This window comes from Bombus flavifrons, chromosome 2, assembly GCF_040668555.2.
Source record: "Bombus flavifrons isolate JBK064 chromosome 2, iyBomFlav1_principal, whole genome shotgun sequence".
In the NCBI taxonomy this organism is placed as follows: Eukaryota; Metazoa; Arthropoda; class Insecta; order Hymenoptera; family Apidae; genus Bombus; species Bombus flavifrons.
The window spans coordinates 12,908,666-12,934,251 of NC_138443.1; the positions used below are offsets into that span (position 1 = coordinate 12,908,666).

Consider the following 25,586-nt stretch of genomic DNA (forward strand, 5'->3'; position numbering starts at 1 on the left):
TCTCCTTAATAGTAACAAGTTTGGTAATTAAATAAAGATTTATAAGTGAATTTTATAAACTATAGAAATCAATCCTGTTTAACATAAAATTCTAAAATTATAGAAATCTGTTTACAGAAATATCTGTGTGATAGAAATCTATAAATTATACTTGTTAATTCACTAATATTATTAATTAGTGTATATTGTGTAAGAAAGCCCTGAAATACTGTCCTTTGTTAACTGGCCAAATTTGGTCCTGACTCACGGTCAATTCATAAGACATACTATATTTTTATGTGGCTTGATTATTAAATAATATATACTTTGTTTTTTTTTGTTAAATAAATTAACATATAGAATTTGTGAAATAAACTTTTTCGAAAACTGAAATTTTTTCAAAATCTTCAAGTTCACAATTAAATTTTCCGATATATTTTTAACAATATTTTTACACATCTTTTGTTGTTGAAAATATTAGATCCCAATACAAACGGTCTCATGTTTGTCGATATTTACAATGAACATTCCTCGTGCTTTACGTTATCTAGAAATATTGTTTTCTGTTAACTTCTCGTGATTAAAAACTTGTTTCAATAAACTGATAACGTATATTGTCATAATCCTTCCTTTGAAAGAATGACATACGTATATGTGTTATATTTGATTCCTTAGTTACATCTAACATATAAATAGTTGCGATATATGCTCACTTAGAACAAACTATTCGAGATAAAGTAATCAGCAGTCCTTAAATGTTAGTTATGACAACCGTAACCATAACTCATTCTAAATTGATATTAAACCTAATTTCTTTACAAGAGCAATCATAATTAAGTTACTTTTTTTATTTAAATAATATATTTTAACAAATAAGAACAAGATTAAGAAGTATGTTAGAGAAGCAGTTGATTAAATTTTAAGTTTCTCCATATTTCATATGAATACTTTTATTCAATATTCAATTCAATCTTGAAACAATCATAAATGTATACAAAATTTAAAATATACGTTTCTTAGAACATCGTTTTGGCTCTGTTAATAACGGGAGTTACGACGCTAGTTCTCACAACGATTGATAGATGGCAGAAATATCGTCTTCTACGTTGGTTTCTTACATGAGAGTACGAGAGATTTTTTTGTTCATAGCCTGGACCGAAAGTGGTTCTGCTGGGATGCTGCACAAACGCGGCGCCTGTGTTGCTAGTAATTGACAGCTGCCGAAAAGCGGCGACTCGGTCGGATGCGTGTGCAGATATGTTGTCTCGTTAATGAGATGGAAGATATTACTCGCGAAGATTTGAAGGAAACAAGGTGAATCTGCCTCATCTCCGTGGCCCCCGATTCATTTCGACACATTATGCATTTATACCAACATTATCGTCTGCGTGGTACAATTTAAAAAGTTCGTATGTGTTTACAGTTTCGCGAAAACCGTGAAAAACGTTATGTATACCCTCGCGACGTGTTCAGGATATATACATGTATCATATTCCTGATAGAATAGTGAAAAGAAAAAAATGCTCACGCAACGTGAACATTGAACGAAAGTGAAGTTTTTTGTTGATAATTTTATCGAGTGTTTCTCGAGTGTCCGTCATGTCGAATACGTACATATGTTCATCCCTACCAATACATTGAGAAAAGTTTGGTAAGCTTTTTAAAACATTTCCTATTACAATACATATCTTTAGACATTACTACTATTAAACGATGATAGTAAAAATTCTTTAAATGTACTATTTAAAACAAAATTTTATAAATTATATCTCAGTGCAAGATTTATTCGGTAACATAAACTATATGATATCATGACAAAACGATATAATATTTTATCAATTTTTATATTTCCATAATTAAATTGAGTATTAAAAATATTTAACAATCATCATAAAATATTATTTGATAGTGAAAAAATCTCGTAAATGAGTCAGATCAGAAAGTTCGCGCACTCTAACGTCTAATAGCCGCTGGAAACCGGTTTTCCCGAAAATGAAATTTTTCTCAAGTGCACGCGATGTTCCTATGGGAGTCGTCTTCTGATTCAGTTCTATCCCAAAACTCAAGCACCCACCAGCTCCGATTTCTTTGTGAATCGTAAGGTATATATCACATAAATCCTCGTGAAAGAACAATTTGGACCTCTGAAAGGATTTACAGCTAACCGGTTGTCACGTAGGTTGCACACTCGCGAGAACCTTCTGATAGATCGTCATGATCCTCCTCAGACTTTCGCCTGTTCAATGACGTGCTTATATATACATATGTATACACGGAGACGCTCATACAGGTTCAGCATCGAACTTTCCTATCTAATACCTAATGCATAGTCGAAGACCGATCGTCCTGTCAAAATCATATATCGTTACGTCGTTACGTGTCGTGTTGAAGGCTTTGGTTACGGTGTTCTGACGAACTTTTATTCTGACGAACTTTTATTCTGACGAACTTTTATTCTGACGAATGAAACATCTGAAGATTGAAATATACATATATTTTCATTTCCATTTTTCATTTTCCGATTAAATATTCTTTATTAAGTTGTATATTTCATTTTCGCAGTATCAATTTTTGTAAGTTGTACTATTGAGTGATGTAATTTAAATTTAATATATTCGAACCTAATTAATTACTATGTATGTGGAAATACACTTTGTAGCCACTGTACTCATAACAATCTATATATTTGATTGATTTGATGTATTCATAAAAAATTGCATCTTCTGTAACCACAGCATTAACCTGTTGAGATTTTGCTTCATGTCTGAGATATCATGCTCATAATTAACATAGAAAAGAAATGCTAGAGATTTTCTAGAAATAAACCTTCTTCGATATGATTAATCCTTGGTTAATAAACAAAGCACTACTGTATATATACATTTATGACATGTTTGCCCATAAAGGTATATAATTCACACAACTCGTACCGTATATGACAAGTACAATTAATGTACCAAAGCCCACATATTACGCATAATTTCCAGTCTTATTTGCTTGAAACTTCATGGAGAATCGTAAACATAGTGCTTGGCATCATAAAGTTTGGTTTGCGTGGTATACATTTACCCAGGACTTATTAAATCGTCGATCGTTTACGTTACACTGCGCCGTATCCATGGATCCGCCAGCTCGTAACGATCTCATAAATCGTGTTGATCTACGGTCCCGCAGGGGGGAGGGCGTTTACGTGCATCCTACTGTAACATCGCGAAAGAAATGACGAAAAGAACTGTTACAAGCAGCCGGTAATGTACGCCGCTGTCCTCGATGATACGCGGCGAAGGAATGCATGCTGGGGAGCGGTGTGTGTCTCTGTCTCAGAATCGATAAGACTGTGAATCCAATCGTGGAAGGTATAAAGCAATAATGACAAATGGGGAGAAGGTTCGTTTCTATGAAAGGTCATTCGGGTTTCACGATGTTTTGTGGAAAATTTCGTGATGTCCTCCGACTGTGGTTCATTCGATTTCCAAATATACAATAAAAAGGATGACGCTACAGATAGAGATAACACAGGTTCATGAAAGTATTTGGACACCTACCATAGAAACCTTTTACAGATATTGTACATGTCACATAAAACATTTTGAAATTTCGTTAGAATTGCTATCAGGTATAATTCAACATACATAATATGTACAAATATTCATAAACGTGTATATGTAATAAATAATACCCGTAAACATCCGAATACTTTCATAAACAACTATATATCAATTCGTCATCGAAAAGTGTTTTTTTCTTCAATTTCGTGATATGGGAATATTTTAATGTACAGGGTGTCACACCAATTTTACCCACTTAAAATCTCTTTGTTATTTTAAATAAAAAATAAAGTACTGAAGATGTTTTTATTTCAAAATTTTTCATAAATGGATAAAGATAAACAGTCTACTTATGACAGCCGATATTTCTCCATCGCTAGACGGCACACGATGGACCGAATTGATCGAGAAATTCGTTGCGAGATCATGGCAAGTGTCGTTGTGATATTGTAGGGAGGAACGGAGACAGATAGAGAGAGGTGGAAGGAAGGGAGAGGGAGCCAGAGAGGGAGACAATGTAAAGCCGCGTTTCTCCTGCGAAGAGGATCGCGGTAAGGGTTCGAATAAGAGGCACGGTGGTGGGGGTGGACAGAGTGACCAGAGTGGAGTGGGTAAAGAGTAGGACAGCAAGGAAAAAGAGCGAGTACACGGGTGAAAAGAGAAGAGAGGAGCGAGATGGGTATACACGATATAGGTTTTGGTTTGGGCAGCCGTTGGAATGCGGTGGCCGCGGGGCGGACGGCCGTACGCCATGCCACGCCGTATATACATACATACATACATATACACTCAATGCCGCACGGCGTAGCCGGTGTACAGGACCCAGCGCCGCGTCCAGCACATTCTGTGCCCGAGGCAGAATCATACTTTTGTTTACGCCCACGTGCTCCTCCCTGGAACACGAATTTTCGATTGCTCCCCAGGTAAATCACGAGCACCCCATGACTGTCATAGTATTTCCACTGTCACCACTCGCAAGCGTAACAAATCACTCCATGTGCGAACGAACTTTTGTAAACTATTGTATACGTATGTCTCATAATAACAAAACAATTAAAAAGTTGGCTCATACAACATATAGAAATGTTCTTCTTAACATTATAGTTTGGATAACTGAGTCGTTCAGATATGAGGAACTTCTCAACAATTAGTTGACGATTATGAAAGCCAAAAGAATCTGTTAATATTAACAGACGGTATTTATGTTGAATGAAAAGGATGTGGTACACCGTTATCTTTTTATGACGTGTTAGTTTCAGATTGTTTCAAACATAATCAAATCACATAAATACGTAGGATTTACTTCTTTACATTATATGTATAATATAAAAACTATAAAGATTTCGAAATTTTACTTCCAAATCATCATTCGGTGTGCGTTACGCATGATAATAAAATGAGGATAAATTTCAACTATGGGAAGACTGGTAATGAGAAACATGCTAAAAATATAGCAGAACCCGAATACGAGGAGAAACCGAGTCATAACGAATTGTATAAATAAAAAAGGAAAGGAAAACGTCGGTTATGTATCATAAAAGAATAAGAAAAATAGTACAAGACCAAAGCTTTCGAGTAAGTGGGTCACGAAGAACTATACAGCTCTGTTCCAAGCGATCTACATTTTAGAATTATTGTAATACAACATTACACATCATACAAAATTACATACTGTACAGCTTTCTGCAAATATATCAGTGGTATTAAAAAATATTATTAGGCAGACCTGGAATATTTCAGAATACAATTTCTTTATTTAGTTTGTTCAGATTAAATGACAAGGAATTCAATTCAAGTTCAATCATTTGATTATTGACAGGTCAATTTCATAATCACTGGCAAATTTGTACTGAATCTATTAAAATGCACTTTACTCCTTTTTCGCGTGTAAAATAATAGATTAAAACGCGTTTATTATTACTATACCACCAAGAACTTACGATAAGTAGCGTGACACAAAACCAGCAGACGTCACGACGATAGGACGTTTTTAGATCTGGTGGAAGAACGAGGATCGGAACACAGTTACTTCCTCTGGTAAAAACGGTGGAAGGATCTTAAAGAATGTCGACATTCCGCGAACATCACGTGGATGAAAATTCCGCGAAAGGGCAGCCAACATTGCGCGCGTGCTTTCACTTCGCGTGGAAAAGGGGTATGAAGGGAATGGCGGGGGGAGGGCGGACGCGAGACGCTCTGTTCCTGATATGCACGCTTAAGGAAGCACTTTGGGAGCCAGCCAGAGTAATTGCATACAAGGGGCCGTCAAAGCGAGCAACACGAGACCACGCTCTCGTCGAGTCTCGTTTGCGGAAACTTCCAAAAAGTTTTAGGTTTACGCTGTACCATTTGTGCTTCATATTTGCAACATGAAATGATGCTTCTTTTCGTTATTTTTCTTTTTACATCTCTTTCCTTCTTTGTCCCTTTTTCTTTCCTTTTTTTATTAATTTTATTGTATAGAACTTCTATGTTTCCTTTTTTCTTGTTACTTGTAGGTTATATTAAGCTTGGCGGGAAATTTGGAGTATTGTATAGCAATTGGAATATTACAATATTGTAGCGGATTTATGAGAGTTTGTTTACAGTTGTCAAATCCCTTTAGTTTTATTAGAACTAGTAAAGTGGGATATGGTTTGAGCTATACTGCAGCTATAAAAGTATGTACAAGATTTTAAATAGGGACTAAATTGTTACTTAGGTATCCCGCTTGAAGTTTCTCGACTTCATTAGTTGATAGAATTTTATTCTATCAAAATAAGAGAATTAATTGAAATAAAATGGCGATATATATAGGCAATATAAATGGATAGTAATGAAAGTCCTCGCTTTTACAGATATTTTAATGTAATTAGAAGATATGAGGGAGAAGTTAGTGAATATTCCACCTAATGTACAATCAAACAGAAACTATTTATTGTTCGATTTAAACAGCTGAGTTTCACTTGACTAATATATATTTCTTGTACTAATCTCAGAATATCCTAAGCTTTTTAGACTATGAATTACAACTATTTCAGGAATTCTAACAATTCCATCTATACAATTATAAATCTATTAATAACACGTAGCTGTGAAGCATTATTTATCGTCGATGCTATTGACCGATTTAACGAGCTGAAAACTGCGTTCTTCACTCCACCTTACGCCTACACGATGAAACGAAATGTAATTCGTGCGGTTGGTTAAACAAGATATCGATCCGTGAGTTGCCCCATATGGCTCTATTCATTGAGTTATGAGATCGGTCATGCGGGGAAAATTGCAGTTCTTCAAGGGGTTAATCCAACTACACTGCCAACCTATAGCCATCCACTTATGCAACGGGACACCATCGAACCGCACCCATCGCTGTTTACTCTTGTGCATCGATCCGTTCATGTACTTTGTATGTCCATCAGCTTCTTATGCCTCACTATCTTTCTGCGGAAGTGTTTGACTTAAAGGGATATTTTCACTAGAAAATTCGCTTTTCAGGAAAGATTTTGAAGTTCTTAAATTAAAAAAAATGTTTTGAATGTTCAGGAAAGTGTTCTAGAAAATTGTTACATCAATTTTTTTTAAATCTTTTTGTTTCTAATCGGTCATTTTTCATTGAGTTTGTATAACTTCCAAAAACCACCTGTTTCATGCAGGTTATAACTTCTATTTATACATCTGCAATAGAATGCTTTTTCTTTCATCATCTAGGTTAGATCATTAGTGCTTGCACAAAGTAATTCATTTTAGATATAAAAAGGTTTTCTGTTGTAACGAATAACAAAATTATTTGTAAATTCTTTTCTATCGTACAAGAAAACCAATTTGCATCATTATAGAAGATTTACAGAATCCATTTTATACCTTCTATATTATATCTTATATAATCATAAATCATAGTTCGTTAAGATCTGTAAAACTTCAAATATCAAGCAAATTCTTAAGATAATTTAGAACTACGGTAAATCGTTACTAGGACATTATAAACTTTAACATCTAAGTGAGCACATCTTATTCAGATTCCGTTGCTAGATATAATAACTATCATCTTTCAATAGAACGTAGATACATGTGTACGTGAACGTCCAACTCAATAATTACCGCAGAAAGTCTGTCATCTATGTGATATCGGGGTTCGAGCACGTTTACGAGTGACTTATTGAAAACCAGTTATCAACTGGACCGCCTCCCGGAACAGATTGCGCTAACATCGGGGTTAAGGGAGGCAACGGTTCGCCACGAAATAGGAAAATTAAAGGCGCACGTGTTACAACATTTTTTTTTCGTGATCGTTCATTCGTGACTGCGATCGTTCGCAACTATTAGCGCTCGTCCATAGGAATGTTACTCTCGCGTGTACAAAACTTGGACGTTCGCTTTCCCATATGTATGTATTTTATATAGGTATAGATTCTAACCTCTATGCGAAATATCATTCATCATTTTAACCGCATTGGTATGTCTGTTATTAATATTTGATATGAAAAACATACGCTGAAGGTCGGAGATTCTTTTCAATGAAGTTTTTGGTGGTACTGATACCAATAACCGAGGTTAAATCTAGTATGTAAGTAGTATGTAACCTGTTTTGCGTATGATACTCATTCTCTTTGTTTTTTGTTTAATCTGTCTGTATTTTTCCAAAACGTTCTTTATTTCTTCTTTTCTCTTATTATATCTGATATCCGCTGTCCTTTTTTTTATTGACGTTGGATATCTGGTATCACAAACCAATTGCAAAGTAAATGATATAAATGGAAGGACGTATTATATATTTATAGTCGTCTAAGGAAAATGTATAAATGAGATTCCAATTATTTAAATGTATTGCGATATATTAAAGAATATTTAACAGTATAAAATTCATGTTAACTTAAAACATATTATGTACCTATGTGTATAAAATGAACGATTCTTTATAAAGGTACATTCAGAAGTTGTAGTCTAGAGTCTAGGGGAAGTAGTTTTCAGGGTATTCAACTTTCTAATTCGTAAATCATAAATCTCTTTTCCCCTCTTGTCTGTAACTTATACTATCCTAACTCATAGAATCTTCTTCCTCTTTAAATACTAATTAAATCTCCAATTTCAAAGTTGTTTCAATCCTCATGAAGCTTATAATACTAGAATTCATACTAAAAAATAATTCTCTATTTATATTCTATAAATATTAATTCTTTAAAAATTAAAGAATACAATTATTTATTTATAACTATAATTATATAATTATACATATAATCATATAGTGGATTTCAATCTTTACTTGAAAAATTAATAGAAAGACTACATCTATATGCTCCAGAGTTCATAACTTAATTGCGGCCAGTTTTAACAAAAACAACATAGACACTTGCTAAAACCGCAGTATTTGAACATGTAGAACGTGTTTATTAATTTGTGTATGTTAAAAGCGACAGACCGGTCTGTCCACCATTGTTGCTACAATTCCAAAAGAATCCATTATTTCACTTTTTTTGTTATCGTTAATGAGTTGCGTATTGCGTAGTGAACGGTTAGCAAGCGATTGACCTCAAATGGAGTTTATAGAACGGTTATTAGCCCGTACAAGGATTGCCAGTTTTGCAATATTACATGCTGGTAAAGGAATATGTACATTTTTTTGAGAAAAATTATTTTTCCATTAATTCCTCTTTATTACGTGCAATCTGATTTTTTATTCATAAATAACATAATTTATTGTAGATAGAGTAATCATTAATACAAAATATCCAAATAATCTCAAAATAAAAGATCTGCAAACTACATAATCTTCCACCGTTGTAATAACTACATTCCTAAAAGTTTTCCCCTCATTTGAGAAACATCCTGAATATCCTCTAATTCATTTAATCCTTTTCCAGATCACTCTATAAGCGGACATATTTTCAATGGAGAAAGTTGCAGCAAATTTTCCCGAAAGGCATTGGAACCTCGCGCGAAATGAACGATACGCTCTTCCTATTAACATATTCGGCGTGTTTCCAACGGTAATTAGCGGCACGTTCGCAGCGCGACAACAGACACCGCGCGTATGAACAGAGAAATAATTGTTTCCTCCCGTCAGCGATGCTATCGCGCTGCTAATTATTCTCAGAATCATCCAGACGCTCGTTAATGACCTTCGAGCCCGAGAAGAAAGTTTCGCATAATTACTTTCTACCGAAGATTTTCCCGATCGGGAGCAGATTTCTCGCGGCGAATTTCTATACGCGTTCACAAGCTAGCTTTGCTCGCGTTTTTGATAAGAGAAGAGTTACTATTATGTTATTATGTTTCATTACCTCATGCAATTGCATTGAAAAGTATACTCAGCGAAAGTACAGTATAATAATCTATTAATTTAAAAAATTTATTAAAGATTTATAATATTTTTGCGATTTTATGATTCTGTTGGCACGTAAGAAAAACAAATAATTAAATTTATATTAATAACGATAAAATTGCATTTTTTATCTGCATTATGATTTAAAAAAATTAAATAATATTAGTACCTTATACAATAATAAAATATCCAGTAGCTTCCATATTTTTACCAACCTAAATTCTTCTAGAAGAATTTTTCAAGAAAAGTGAAATGTACTAAAATGTTTTTTAACAAGAACGTAAAATATTTTTATTTTAAAATTTGTAGGTCTTCCAGTGCAATCCGCAACGGGAGGCACAATGAACGTCGAACGAGCCACGATGGATGGTTGCGGGCAGCAACCGCTGTTTTTGACCGGTACTTCCGGTTCTGGCGGTATATCCAGTCCCCAGCAGCAGACCGTCCAAACCGGTGCGCCTCCAGAACACTATGGGGGACCATTGAGCCTGAGTATCTGCATATCCGATTCCGGTCACGAGATACTGCGACCCAAGCCACGCCGGTGAGTCTTCTTTTATTTTCCATGAACCCAGTCGCCGATCCACCAGCGATCCTCTGTAATCGATATCGATCTTAACGAAGATCTGATTAATGGTCGCGTTCACGGTGATCCGCTAGCCCCGATAAGGATCGATTAAAACCGCCCGGGAATCTTGGAACGTTGACCTCCTCTTCCTACAGCACCAAACTAGATATTGTTCTATACTACAATAACTATCGTTCCTTTTTTTATACAGCTCTCATAAATATATCTCATATACAAATTAATATTCAAAATTGAGCATTGACAAGGTAAATTATCCATGTATCATCCATTTTTTATGTAACAGTATTGGATAAAAGCTATTAAATAAAATTGTTATCTAAATGCAGTGATTTTCATTCTTTCTTGAATCAAAGTAGCTACTAAATCACTCGTAAACTTTCATTATTTGACTTGTTACTTTATTAGCTTGATAAAATGTCGTATCTTGTTCTCACAGATCGTGGGTTTTATGTAAATCGAGCAATTTATTATTGTGCATAGTCGGTGATTTTGTTGATGATGATAACGTTCATAACGTTGATAGAGATATTGGCCATCGTTTGAAAGTTATAAGAATCACTTACAACTTTCTTTTAATCGGTCATTTAGTTAACAATGTATAACTGGCTATCGATGATCTGTAACATGAGCACGGGCTTCTTAAGAACATAGTGGTGAGCCAATATCGATACGGCATTTGATCCTCACGATCTTGGAGAAACGTAAAACGTTCGTCAAAGAAGACGAGATTTAATACCGGAAACTTCAGATGGGAGTGATGATAAAACAACTTGAAACATGAAAATATCGTAAATTGATATAATGTAGATTATGAAATTTCTATTCACCTCGTTGCCAATATACATATCTATAGGGTGCTCTATTTGTACCATCGGTCAAAATTTGCTTAAAAAGTATTAAAATTTACCAAAACAAAATGTTCAATATCCAAGTGTGAGTACGATAATAATTTTGATTCTTTAAGTTCCACTATTTAAAGAGGTTTATTCTCGGAAATCCACCGAATGATCTTCTGCAATATTTACGAAAGGACCGAGTTCAAGCGCCTTTGTTCTCGGACATAAACTGCAGAATGTTATTTTTTTTTTTTTGGACCGATGTTTAGCGGGATCTCAAAACATCACCGTTAAAAGAAGCCAGTCCACTTGCCGATCCGATTAAGGATCATTAAAATTTACGATGTACGTAATTACGACCGATTCGATTAACGATGTCGAACGAGCATATATTCGTAAGACACACCTCCCCTTTCCCCATCATTTAGTTCCATCGACACCACGCCGCGCACCACGGCTTCGGCCCTTGAAAAATCTGTTCGGCATACAAATAGGCACTGAAATTTAAGGGTTCACGTAATAGGCCCACAAATTCTCGAAGTTCGTTCACCCGGTGTATACACGTAACGGAGCTCGTACGCGGTAACTAACGTCAAATGTAAATAAACCATGTGGATTTTATTTAAGACTCACATAGTGTTCTCTATGCACTAATTGTCAAAAGTATTCTGTGGATTTTTCATATCTCAAATTTGAGTTACAATTATCAGAATTATTCTTTATTTCTTGTACATTATATCTTGTATATCAGAAAGTATTTACAATTTGCCGTAAATATTATAAAAATTAAAACTGTATTTAGAAAATTTGTATTTTTTTATACATGCAAATATCTCATCACTTTGCTCGTATAAAAATGTTAATATAATTTTTACCTAATAAATTACTTTGTTACTTAATCAGTTATTAAGAAAGGGAAAAGCGAAACAGATGAAAAAATTTGCGCGATTTTTAAAAGGCAGAATCGTTTCGTGACATGAAGGTTAAAATTTCTAGGTCGGGTGTATTGCTTTGAGATTCTGTGTATGCATGGTTCATTGGTATTCCAGCGCGTTAGCGTGTCGTGTGCACGCTCGGTGATTCGTATGTAAAAGACGGCCCATTGCGGCCTTATCAATATGTATGACACCGAATTATAATCGATAATAATTGCCCATCGATGCGTAACATTAAAATTATCGATTGCGTATCGTATTGCTCTCGATTTTGCCCCGATATCCGGTTAAAAATAGCTTTCAATGTGAAAACGGTCACTGACCTGTTTTGAGATTAGAGTACATTTGAAAAAGGATCTCCCAGTTCCTAGCCACGATTTTCTATAAATTCGAAGCGTGTAGTTATGTTTGACAGTGTTCGAAACTACTTTAATCACTGTAGCCAAGATTTCAATTACTATGAGATTTACAAACATTATGTATCCCTAAATTACTCGACCATACAAAACTTCTAACCACTCAATCTCGCGACAATTTTATATCCCTACACAATATTCATACTATACAATTTATACTATGTATTCAATTATGAAAGATTAATTTAGCGCGTAGTAGCATAGACTACCATAGCTATAACTATATATGAGGCATACAACAAAGACATTGTACTTTGCAGACGCGTAAGATTGTATAAAGGGACGCGTCTGCGCGTGTGAGTGCGCAAGGTAGTTTAAAAGAAGCTTAAATGACGGACACGTTGTATTTCGAACGAGTCAACGACCGCAAAAAATACGCCAGTCATCTTTCGCTGTAATCGTATATACGTACGAGCATCGTGGAATGCGCAAATGCAATCTCTATGGTATGAGAATGATCATCGTCGGGGATAAGGAGACGAAGTGACGCATATCCTCTAAGCTTCTTCGAAAGCACGCGGTATTATTTATTAAATCAACGGGAAGCCCCATGAAACGCACGGTAAACGAGTAGCCCTCGTCTGCTCCCCCCCCCCCTTCCGCACCCTTACCCTTCTAACTCCGTGAAAAATCGAAATTTATTTCTGACGTGGTTGATCGATGGCTCGATGCCTCTGTCTCGAGAGTTAAGCCGAGTTTGCATTGTACCTGGTACTCGCGGCAAAAGGAACTGTTCTTTAAACTTACATCTTTTAGGTTAGGAATATCATTCTGTTTCGATGGAGTCTGTGTATGTATATCGAGTGCAACCTCAAAAGAAGGTGATAGATGTTTATTTCAAGTATTTTAAAAATTGTTTTAAATAATACCTATGGTGCTGATTACCAATGACTATTAGAGCGTCACTGAAAGATTGGAGTTGGTCACAGACGATGACTATTGCGGTCAACGTTAAAATATATGGGGTAATAGTCAAATCATATGTTGAAACTATACTATATCAGTTGGGGTTATGATGTCATTTTCAATCGAATAAGTCTTCGAAGGAATTCGTCTTGAGTAAGCAAGTCGTTTTAGTTATTTTAAAATAATGAAAAAATATAAAAAATATAAGGTAGTAAAGGTATAGTAGTGAGGTAATCTATACACTTTGGCGTATTATCTTTTGCAGTTCTTTAAAATTTATATACATATATTAGAAACTCAATGGGGAGAAAATAATCATATCTGTATCTAAATGAATAAGTTAGGATTTACTTAGATTTGTATCTTCGAATGGAAAGTGACCACACAGATGAATAATGTATTAACTTGTAAATGCTAAACGATATTTATCGGGCAGATCTTTTTGTGAGTCCACTTCGACTGATTTCAAAATCTAAACTTTTATAAAAGTTCAGTTTCATAAAAAAACCACTCACCTAAAACATCACATTTTGTCCACTCTAACCAATTAAATTACATCCTGTTTGCTTAAATTGCCATATTTTATCATGTACCGTAAACTCCGCAAACTATTCTTAAACATCGAATACCTTAAATCAACTCGTGGAAGCATTGACGTGCAATTAAGAACGATTTCCCATAAAATAGTCGTGGGGACAAATCGTTGGTGGAGTATCAATGAATCGCGAGACATGAAGTGCACGCGCACGCGAGCAGACGACGAAGATGCGCAAGCGCAAAATATCCCGCGTGTCGAGTCAGGGTTATCGAGGGTTATCGAAGAGAAAGCCCGTTCGTGTAGCTCGTTGCCTGACCGATTTACGGTGACGTGAGTCTCCTCTGGGTCCCGTTCCATTAAAATACACTATTGTCCACGTACAGGATGTAATACAATATATAAGACCCACGTGAAAGATAGATAAGTAATAGAAAAGGTGTTGTAAATTCGTATATTTTAATTTGAGATCTATTATACTTTATTCATTATATTTTGTTATAAATTGCTTTTCGAGTTTTAATAAATTAGTATATTGTAATAGTTTGTTTGATAGAAATATTACATTATTAAGAAAAAGATTTTAACCTTAAAAAGTAAGAACCAGTAATATTGCACGTATTTACAAGCACGTATTTATCTGACTTCTGAGTTTCTTAAGTTACATTATATTACATAACACAATTACATCGTAGCGTTGAACTGTATCACGATCGTGATACACCTTGTATGTATACGCCGAATGTTTTCCCTAATATTACAGTAAAGCAGCCATTAAAAAGGATAACAATAGGAGAATTGTTCAATTGGAATGGTTTTTGCTATTGTTTAACCTTTTCTTAATTTCTTTCTTCTTTTCCGTTTTCTTATACTTTTTAGTTTTTATTTGTTACTTGTGAAAGTTCAATTAGTTTGAATGTGGGAAATTGAGAATGTGGGATATACTGGTTGCTGAAATATATGAGAATTACATTACGTTTTTAAGCTGTCTGGTTGAACATCATAATTTTAAGATATTATTAGAATCATGTTCTATTTTTTACATGTATATATATAAAATATAGTTTAAATTGGGATATAGCATCTATTCAAAATTACATAGATGAAAAATGTTAACATAAACCCATAATGAAAGATATAAGTAGCACATAAAAGTAGTAGAAATAAATAATAGCAGAGACGAACAGTAGTAGAAACATAGACAAGACTGACGAAAGATGTATGTACAGACATAGTTATCTAATAGCGTTATAACAGGTTTCTTCCTTATCACGATTTCTAACAATTGAATATCAAGCAAAATTTAAGGTTCGATATCCACATACTAATTTAAAACTTTGAAAAAGAAAATTTAATGTGTTCCAATTTAATAAGACAAAATCAACCCAGTTTTGTCGACGGATGGTTGCGATCAGCCACGCTGTAAGGGAAGAGGAAGGAAGGGAAAGGAGAGAGGCCGTTAACCTAAATATCTCGACCAGATCTGACTAAGCATCGGTGCACATCCTCTCACGCGCGTTATTATCGCGATCACCCGGTTCCCAGATAATGTTTCCCCTCTCGGCACGTTTTCCTCTACTTTCAGATAACTAATTAAACAAGTCCGCAACTCTCCTTTCACACGATCGCGCGAAATTCTTCAGAAAATTTCTATTTCGTCGTCCAACATTAGAACGGAAGAATGGGGGGGGGGGGGAGCGAGGATAGTTTAGGTTAGGTGTACAGGAATAGTTCTTTCACGAAAGCGGCGAAAAGCTATCCGCCGATTGAGCGAGGTGATTTCTTGATTAGATGATGAACGAAAGGAAGGTGAAAGATGAAAAGTGAGAGCCAATGAGAGAAAGAGAGGGGAAGGGGAGGAGAGAAACGTCTATCCTTGTTTGTCGGTGAATCGAATAAAAGTGGAAAGTGTATTGTTATTCTTATTAGAATAAGAACTTGTCAGAGAATCGATTAAGTGTGTTAAACTCGGTCGCGTGAAGGTTAGGTTTCTTGCGTATGACATGTCGTTTCACCAAGATTTGATTATCATTTATTATATTTTGTTCCATCGTCAATTGTTATCGCCCTATGTTAATCGCTTATTAATCTCATACCGTGTCAGTTTAAGCTTTAGATTAATATTTCTGTTAGTAAAATACAATGTGTATCTAAAGAGGCTGCTGCAATAAGGAGGCAACTTCACATTTCTGTGATTTGAGTAAACAGAAGTCGAGCAAAGATGATCTAGAAATCAAGCATATTTTGCTTATCGCATCAGGCGCTATGGCTAATTCAATGTTTGTATAGTATATTGAAATTTCCGCTCTGATTCGGTCGTATCCGCATATCTATTCTCCACTTGAGACTGAAGTGTATAGCACTTTTTTTCAATCCCCTCGAACACGTGTCCTTCCGTTTTGAACAGCGTTGATCCGCTCGGATCTGTGTCACTTCACTTCGAACAGCTAGGATTCCGGCTTCAAACAAGTTCGACTTGTAGCATTCTATTTGCAACAACTTAAACTTACGCCAACCGATTCTGATCGTGTGTTCCGCTAATATGAAAAATAAATGACAAAATACAAGGTATGTATAGGTTACCTTGCTTTTCTTTTGAACCTTTTTCTTTTCTTTCGGGATCGGTAACATCTTAGTTACTCATCTCAGTTCGGTAGGTCAAGCGTGTATCTTCTGTGGTCTTCCTGCTTGATTCACTTTCTTCATATAATCTTACTGGTAAGTGTTATCTTTAAAAACATACTATTATTACTAAACAATATAATATTCATTGTTCATCTTGTTATTTAATTGACCATGAGAAAAATTTGTTAAAGTTATAGTTGTATCTAAATGGAGAATCTTTTCTTAGATGATACCTTTTAATATTACAAACATAACTTAACTGGTCATTCCACAAGGGTGTAATTTCTTTCTTCCTTTTATACCATTCCGTAATACGAAAAAGAAAATTAACAGTACTTCTGTACAAACGTTAAAAAGTTAAATGCGTAAATATATACATACCTACATCAGTTTTAGTTAATCTCGAGCAAAATTCCCGCCATTCCAGTATACATTCCGGAACTGTAGGAATACCATTTTATTGTCCATACCGTGTTACAATTAAGCACATATATTCACAAATAGCATGGACTAAATAATGCGCAATAATAACCGTATCATTGAAAAATCATTTCCACATTCTTCGGCATTTAATAAAAAATATCAAACATTTAATGTTCACGTGCCTTATTTAAAATCGTGTTTCGGTCAAACTATTTCGACTAATTTGGAAAATGACAAAATCTATTTCCTGTGGCTTCTGCTCGTTTATTAAACTTTGTCCTCAATAAACGCGAAATGAAACATTCAGTGGGTAACTATGAGGTTGATGGAAGGTTTTTATTTGTCCAGAACCGGTATGATTGAAATGTAATTTTACACACTTGTTCATTGGCCCCTGAGATCTGTGTTAAGAGTTCATTTTAGCGGTGCTTCGAGTGGTTTGTGAAGGTTTTATAAGATTTTCAGTTGATCGAATAAGTGATGATTTTTATGAAATAAAATAATATCGATATAATATTTGGTTGGTTATCATTAAGAAATATGAATACAGTAGCAAACGCAATATATTATGAATAACGGCGAACTGACTTTCATTTTCACTACAGTTTGGCTAAAAGTTACGTAACAATGAAAAATAAAAACACGATGGACCACTATCATGGATAAAATACATGAACTACCTAATTTCCTAAAAGTTGTTGGTATTATTAATCAAAAGTTGTAATAAATTATACCAATCAATCTCTTCAGCAAAATAACTAGTTTCATGAATTACTTGCATGAGTTGGTCACATAAGATACCTATCTAGTGCATTTATATGTAGTAACAGTATATTAATTCTGTACTGAATCTTACTTTCATCATCATTTGTAGTTAAAGAAACATTTATTACAGGATGTATGTCTATTAAAATTTTCTTTGATACAGCACTATACGTTTCAAGTTTCTGACTTCTTTTTTAGAACACCATACGTTGTAGAGTGTTTAATTGGAAGAAGATGACCTTAGCCCTCGGTTAAATGAAAGAATGAGTCAGGCTTAATTCACAATTACTGAATGAGTGAGTCAAGTTTCAGAAGAATGTGGGCTTTGTATTAGATTTTAGTTCCTTTGTTGCATCCACGAAAATATAAATTTATATAAAAATTCGTAGTCGAGGGAAATAAATTATTTGTAAACAAAAATCTTTCCAATTTGACTCAAGGCAATTTATTCTCGATCAGTAGAGATTTTCTCATTTTCACTGGAAACTCAAAACTGTAAAACTCATTCCTGTCTCATTATAATACATAGTATACTATCATTTTATAGAGTGGTCCATTTATTATACAAAGTAGGTAACTAGAATAATTTCTAACACAAACGTTGCGTAAGCATGATGCAATAACAATTTTTGTTACAATTATAAACTACAATGTATGGTGCCGCTAGAGGAAGGCACGGTTCGGTAATTAATTTAATATCCTCCGGTTGGAATGGTTGTCGCCCTTGACACCGGAGTTTCGCCAGATGAGCACGGACAATATACGCCTTGAACTCTTCCTTTGCAAAACCTTTCTCGTGGAGGGCACGTTATGTTATAGATTAAAGACTTCCGCCGTTGTTGCGTGCGTTCTCGGAAAGGATGTATCAGCCACGAATAAAGTGATGGACCCAAACGCGCCGTTTGTTCATTGAAGGGGTATTCAGGGAACCGATAATTCAGATAAATTTAATTGGCCTTTAATTAGCGGCTCAGGCGATATGGAGGAGAAAGATGGCGTTGTTTCACTGCGACGAAAGTGAATTTATGAATGAAGAGTCATACAGTTCTCCCTCTGGAATGTAACAGTGACGTTGAAGGAGAGAAGATGAATTGAAATGATGGTTTTGTGAGATCTTTTTCTCTTTCCTGCTTCTTCTATGCCTATCTTGGAATTCTTATTTAATCAGTTAATGAAGATTTGAGTTGATTATTAAATTAAGTACATGTTAAGTTCCTTTTTGCATTTCTGATTCATTAGAAAATTTTGTTCAAATTGGCAGTTTAAAGGAAGAGATTAAAACATATATTTTCCAACAATATAACAAACAAATGGATCTATTTGTAATAAATCGCGATGCATTATTAGATAAAAAAAATCATTGTCTGAATTAATATACCGCGAATTGAAAGGTGATATCGTGTACATTTTCCAAACACGGAATTAACTTTAGGTTTAATAATAATACCGCGTACACAGCCTATGTTCGCGTACACGTAGAATGCAGTTCATAAAGGGGGGAAAAAACGAAGACCGGTTTGTCTAGGGAGTAAAATTACCTTATGACTTTCACGCGAATTTATCACGGGCGTATTTCAACGGGAACAACGCTATTCGTGATCAATTAGAACGTTTTATTATCTATACTGGGCGTTATTGTTTCTTTAATAACGACAAATTAATATTTTTATACTCTCCATTTTATTTATTTTTTTCAACTGAGTTACACTTTATTATTTCTTGAGCAATTTCCTAGTTTAAGAAATATATAGATCTGTGCTTACTCAATCATTTCTTTTTTAAATATAAAACACTGAAAAGTTCTTGTAACTTTGTTTAAGCAATTTATAGGCAATTTTTAGAGAATAAAAATCAAATACAAAATGGTTTCAGAATAAATAAAAAAGAAAGGTATTTGAAAATTATAGTATTCTCTGATAAAAGTATATCTAAAAGAATTTTGGCCTACGCTAATTATACTTGGAAAACACCTGAGAATCTTCCTTGACATTGTTTAAGGTACCGGAAACTGTTAACATTATCCGGTTGCTTTCTTCCATTATGTATTTTCTTCTTCATTTCGTGACCTCCAAAGCATAAATTATATTATGTGCATCGTTTAAATTCATTTTGGAATTGTTATCTTTTTTTTCCATCATTTATTTTTGTAATTTATATCTATACGTTTCCTTCTATGCGATGTTGCATTGTTTGTCTCGTATTGTTTTAAGGGCCATAAAACTTATAATTGGAGCAGCTGCTTCATCAAAGCTTTCTGCCCTAACGTGTCTTAATTAACTTGAATTCGTTGAACTCCGTCATCCCGGGGTTCCGAGCATAACCTTATGTCTCAATTCTTCATAATTTATTTACGTATGAGCGAAAACAATTTCAAACTTTATATATAAATTCGATAAAAAAGAATAATTTTTCATACAACGGTACATTTACAAAAGTAGAACCGTTCATGAAACGTTTCTATCTCCTTCCATTTACGCACCATTCCGTTGCTATGTTTCCTAACATGACCAGTTAACAGTTTACGCCCTTCAATCGCGATAAACGCGGTTTTTGCATAGAGAAGGGATCGGCCGAGTGCGATGAAAGGATCGAAAACAAGTAACGTATACAAGAATCGTCACGGGATGTGGTTAGGGCGATTCGAGTACACGGTCATAGGAAGTAGGATGGTCGGCGGAAATTCTCCCCCGAAACAAACGTAGCAAACTCAAACGCTTCGTCTGCATATGTATACAGTAGTATGCATGTATATACATATGTAACACGTACTATATGGTGGGGCTTCTAAAGACACTGTTCGTTTGCACTCTCCCGTTTCCTACGCTCTCTGTCCGGTGAAAAGAGCATAACAGTTTACAAGTGGCAGCCAGCACTTAACCATGCCACGGAGCGGGACAAGAAACTAGCGCCGCGTGCGTGATAGCCGATCGCGAATTAAAGTGGAACGCTCAGCGTTTAATCTTGTTCTATTGCCAGACGTTTTGTAGAGAACTCTACGCATTCGTGTCCGCTGTTGTCATTCTCACCGTTACAGTTTCAATTGTAACATCTATTCAATTGTACAGTTACAGTTGCTCTTATTCTTTCGTAATTGTCATTTTGCTCACTTTTAATAGCTTCTTGTGATATATAATATTGTGCCTTAAGAGGACGGATTGAACATTCGAAAGTGTAAAAGAGTTCGACATGGAATTGCTGCTCGATGTTGTAATCGTCGTTTGATTGTGCAGTCGTGAAGGTTATTGTGATTTGTGAATGAAAGAGAAGGTGTGAAGTGAAAAGATGCGATTGATGAAAGTGTAAAGTGATTTAGTGTGGAATTGTCCCTTATCGTTTCTGTTGAATCATAATCTTCTTGGGTTTTGATTAATTGTCATATCGTAAATGTTTCAAGTAAGCACGGTCAGGGACGAGATATGACTGTTTAAAAAGCAAAGTGATCTTTCTTATTCATAACATTTTTGCGTATTTAAAATAAAGTATCGTGTTATTTTTTTTAGTAAAGTATTTTATTTTTAATATACATATATTTGTCAAATTACTATAAATATGACTAGAGTGATACGCAACATTCTTCTAGATTGCAAGTCGTGATTGATTCTAGACTGGATTTAAATTTAAATCTGCAATTGAAAGTAAATCCTGTTAATATTGAATTTTCTTAAAAACAATCAATTTATCGAATCAGCTAGTTTACCAACCATGAGTTTTTCTCCTAAAACATAACATCTTACAGTTAGTATCTGTAGCTGCGTGTAAGTCATTAAATTTTATTTATCTTTAACTTTTTCAAACAATACTTCCAAGACATGCATAATCCAAATGACTGAACAATTTTATGAAATAGCATAATAAGTCAACAACTTTACAATCAAGCGAGGTAGAGAAATAGATTCATACAAAATATAAAATGATCTTTATAAAGTAATCTGCGGATGAGCTCTAATAGGTTGGTGGACGTTGCTAGAAATTGGAGATATTTCATTTGGAATCAATTTTCCACGGAGCAGAACGGTGAAAGTCTGGAGCGCGAATGCGCGTAATTGGTCTCTTATATTCTATGTTTGGCATTCTGGCGAGCATTTCGTATAATTTCTCACGAATTCTTGGATAACGAAATTTCTGCCGGTCAGAAATGGGTTTACCTTCAAGTAAACGCCAGTCTCTCTTGCGAATCGCTTTCTGTAGGGAAGACTTTAGTAAACTGTTGAGGATTTGAATATTGTTTGAGTTTAAGTTCTGATTATTATTCGGTTGATATTTTGAAGAATCATACGAGTTTTAACATTATGGATATCGTAAGCATTCTGAATATCTTTCAGAATTGTTTGAACATTATTTAATATCAGTCGAGTACCTTACAACCCTTTTCTGTCATTGTATTCTATCTTAACCTAAAAAAGAAAGTACTCAAATTTGAGACAATTTTTACAATCATCGTTTCACCGTTCTGTTCCATCAAACATCTTCTAACCTAAAAAGGAAGACAACCAAGAATTCTCCGCATAATTTGAATTACCGCTCCCTTCATACAGAAACATAAATCATATCACGGAAACGTGCAAAGGTGACATTTATTGTCAATGCCTGTCCCCCATTACTGAAAAAAAGTAAAGAACACGCAAAAAGAAAAAGAAGGAAAAAGAAAGAAAGGAAGACGTTCTCACGCGATAAACGTCGAAGCTCCCGCTTTCGTGATACTGTTACGTGGTGCCCGGGGGGTAAAGAAGCAACGAAAGGAAAGTGATACGGGAGCTGTGCTCTATTCGCCGACATTGCGGTCCGCGGAGGAAGTGCACGCGTTTCACCTGCTTATCCCGTCGCCGCAGACCGTAGTGTTTTCAGTCGCGTGCCGGAACGAGGACAGGTCAAAATCCACGCAAAGCCACGCTGATAGTTCTTAGTGATTACTTAAACGCGATTTACTTCATTAATAGATTGTGGATGATTAGACAAATTTATATTCCGGTAATTATGCAATTTAGTGACAATTTCCCAATTGCGTTCTCAATTTCTAAACGGCAATTGTGAATTTTGTTTGTGATTTTCTGAATGGATTATGGAGCATTTTGTAATTTGAAGTTGCCCGTGATATCTGTGAGCAGAGGTGACTTAAATTGCATTATAAAATAATCTGTAGTTGATTGTAAAATTTATTGGAGTACTCTTTTGACTTGTACCAAGAAATATCGCATTATCATAAGTCAATTCAAATTATTTAATCAAGGTACATACGTGCATCGCTATAATAAAGTTAAAATCAATGAAGTTCATTAATATAAAATCATTTATTCAAAACCGTTCATTAATAAAATATAAAATCGATCGAAATTCGTGGATCTAAAAAGATCAGTGAACTTTTTGAATGATACAACATCACAAAAGCGACTCTCCCAGTTCACATCTGCAAAAAATTATCTCCTCCCACTCGCTGTACTCAAAGAACCCAAGAAACCCATGAATCCCCCATGAATCAGCGTCTGTTACCAACAAATTACTCAGCAAATTCTCGCTCCCTCCGCATCGAGGAAAGCATTTCATCATCCTGATAACCAGAATCATTCGCCGAATAACCAACAAAAAGCAGGCAGTCAGCGGACATCCTCTCAGATACCGACCACTTGACCACTGTATACTTAGAATACCCCGTTTCCGGTTACAAACCATTCCCTTGATACATCTGTCCGACTTAATTTTTCCCCCATCACACAACCAAACCAAGGACCTCGACGACGAAATGCATTTACGTGAAAGCATCGGATGACATGCCATTGACGGAACGAAGATCATGTAACAAGAAGGATTGCAAATGCGTGATATGTCGTGAACTGACCAACTACAGGATGCCTGGTAACCTAGAGGCTCCACCTCGTCGCGAGGGCGTCAACTTTATCCTGCGTCGCGCCTTGCCTTTTACTAGTAAATCACCGTCTAAAGAATGGTTAAATATAGGTAATAATATACCCAATTCTGGTGACCCTAAAGATGGTACCGCGATAGAAGAAATTAATCACAGAGAAGAAATGGAGGGTACGATGATACCGGTAACCGGCTGTAACATTAAAAAGAGTGACAAGGAGATAGCTCATAAGACTGTGATCTACTTCGGTGATACGAATCAGAGACCAAATCACAGATTCAACGGTAAAGAATCTGCAGCTCAATTAACGAATAAAGGCGAGTTAAAAATAATGGAGTCGAAGAAGGAAGAGCAAGTTGCTGATGGTCTAGAGGACGAAAGGTGTGGTGGAAAGGGGCAAAACGAGAGGCAACGGTCCACGGTGAGTCTGGTAGAGGAAGAGGACGTCAAGGTCACGCACGAAATCGTGGTGAACGTCAGCCCTAGCAGGGAGGACGTGCTGAAGATCGAGGAGGATGAAAGCCAGGTCGAGGATTATTGGTCCTTGCCGGGGGACAACACCGGGTTCAAGGCAGACTGGAGCTTCGTTCAACAGTGGCGCCTGAGGGGGTAAATCAAGCGAGCATTGCGTTTACCATGACGATGAAAAATGAGCATGTTACCCGTGAGGCCCGCATATGGAATTCGCGTAACCGCTTGGCGGTTCGGTCTTCGTGGTATTTAACGGTTTTTGCGGAAACTTATAAGTGGTCGCGGGAAATGGATTGTGAGGTTTGATGGACGACGCATGGTCGGTGTTTCGCTCATGGTCCGTTGGATGAAATGAAGTTATGATGGAAAAGTTTAAATTATCCGGTCAGTTTGAGTATTTTTATGAGAAGCTTCGACAAATTTTTATGTTAGTTTTAGCTAAATTCCAAGTTTGTATAAGTTTCCATCGATATTTGAATTTTCAGATTTTAGAAAGGCAATTATTACTCGAACTTCCTTTCATCTCATCCATTTGCAATGGTCTTTTGCCTTTGGAAATTTATAAACAGCTAATAAGATTCACTAACACGATACGAAGTTAACTAACAATAAGAAACGCAGAAAATTGAAAATATTTCAGACTACAACCTGGTAGATTATTTAAAATTTTTTTTTTTTAATCGTAGTTAATTAAAAACGTATAATCGAGGCATCCATAGGTGGAACAGATGCTTTGTATGTAGAAATTGGTTGTTGAGGTAAAACTAGTTATAACACAGCGTAGAGATCGGTATAATAAAACATTTTAACAACAGGTATAAAGGACACAATTTAGCAATATTAACAATTTTAATTGCACTGCTATGTACAAATAAATTATTTGTATAAAATAAATTAATCGAAATACGCATGTGCTATAGATAAAAAAATGTCCGTAATAACTGCAATGATCTTTTAAATAGAAATCATTATGGTTATAGTTTTTGTCAGTTATCACGTTTTTTTAACCTATTTTGATCGAATAACCGGCTCTAAAAGAACAAATTATTCTCACCGGGCATAATTGGGTAAGCCCCTGTGAATGAAACGTTTATCAGCTGCAGCGCTCCTCCTCGCGACTATCTGTAATTGCATTAAGGGCGCGTTTCCACTGGTCCGCATGAAACACGCGCATGCGGAACAGTTCAAGTAAAAAGCAGGTGCATGATTCGGAGGCTTGCACGTACCACGAATATTAATTTATATCGAGTGAGTCACGCGATTTAAACATACGAAGATCACAGGAAACGGCACGATAAGTATATCTTTATTAGTCGCTTTCATTGTAATATCACTTTATAAGACTAAAAATAGCTGAAATATTATTTATTGAACTACGCTTGCTATATTATTTGCAA

General features: G+C 35.3%; 1 protein-coding gene across 7 annotated transcripts in view; it reads left to right on the forward strand.

Moving 5' to 3' along the window:
- The first annotated feature begins 1,125 nt into the window (after positions 1-1,125).
- Positions 1,126-25,586, forward strand: part of LOC138188476 (ankyrin repeat and BTB/POZ domain-containing protein 2) — a 33,616-nt gene continuing 9,155 nt past the window's right edge. For 2 of the 7 annotated variants that reach the window (XM_069130290.1, XM_069130336.1), the window contains exon 1: positions 20,710-24,327. In XM_069130290.1, coding sequence (XP_068986391.1) covers positions 23,624-24,327 — 704 coding nt within the window. In that variant the 5' untranslated portion in view covers positions 20,710-23,623. Of the gene's footprint in view, positions 1,631-10,137; positions 10,373-20,709; positions 24,328-25,586 lie in introns of those variants that run through there. The other 5 variants (XM_069130347.1, XM_069130296.1, XM_069130305.1 and 2 more) reach the window with 5 other exon arrangements.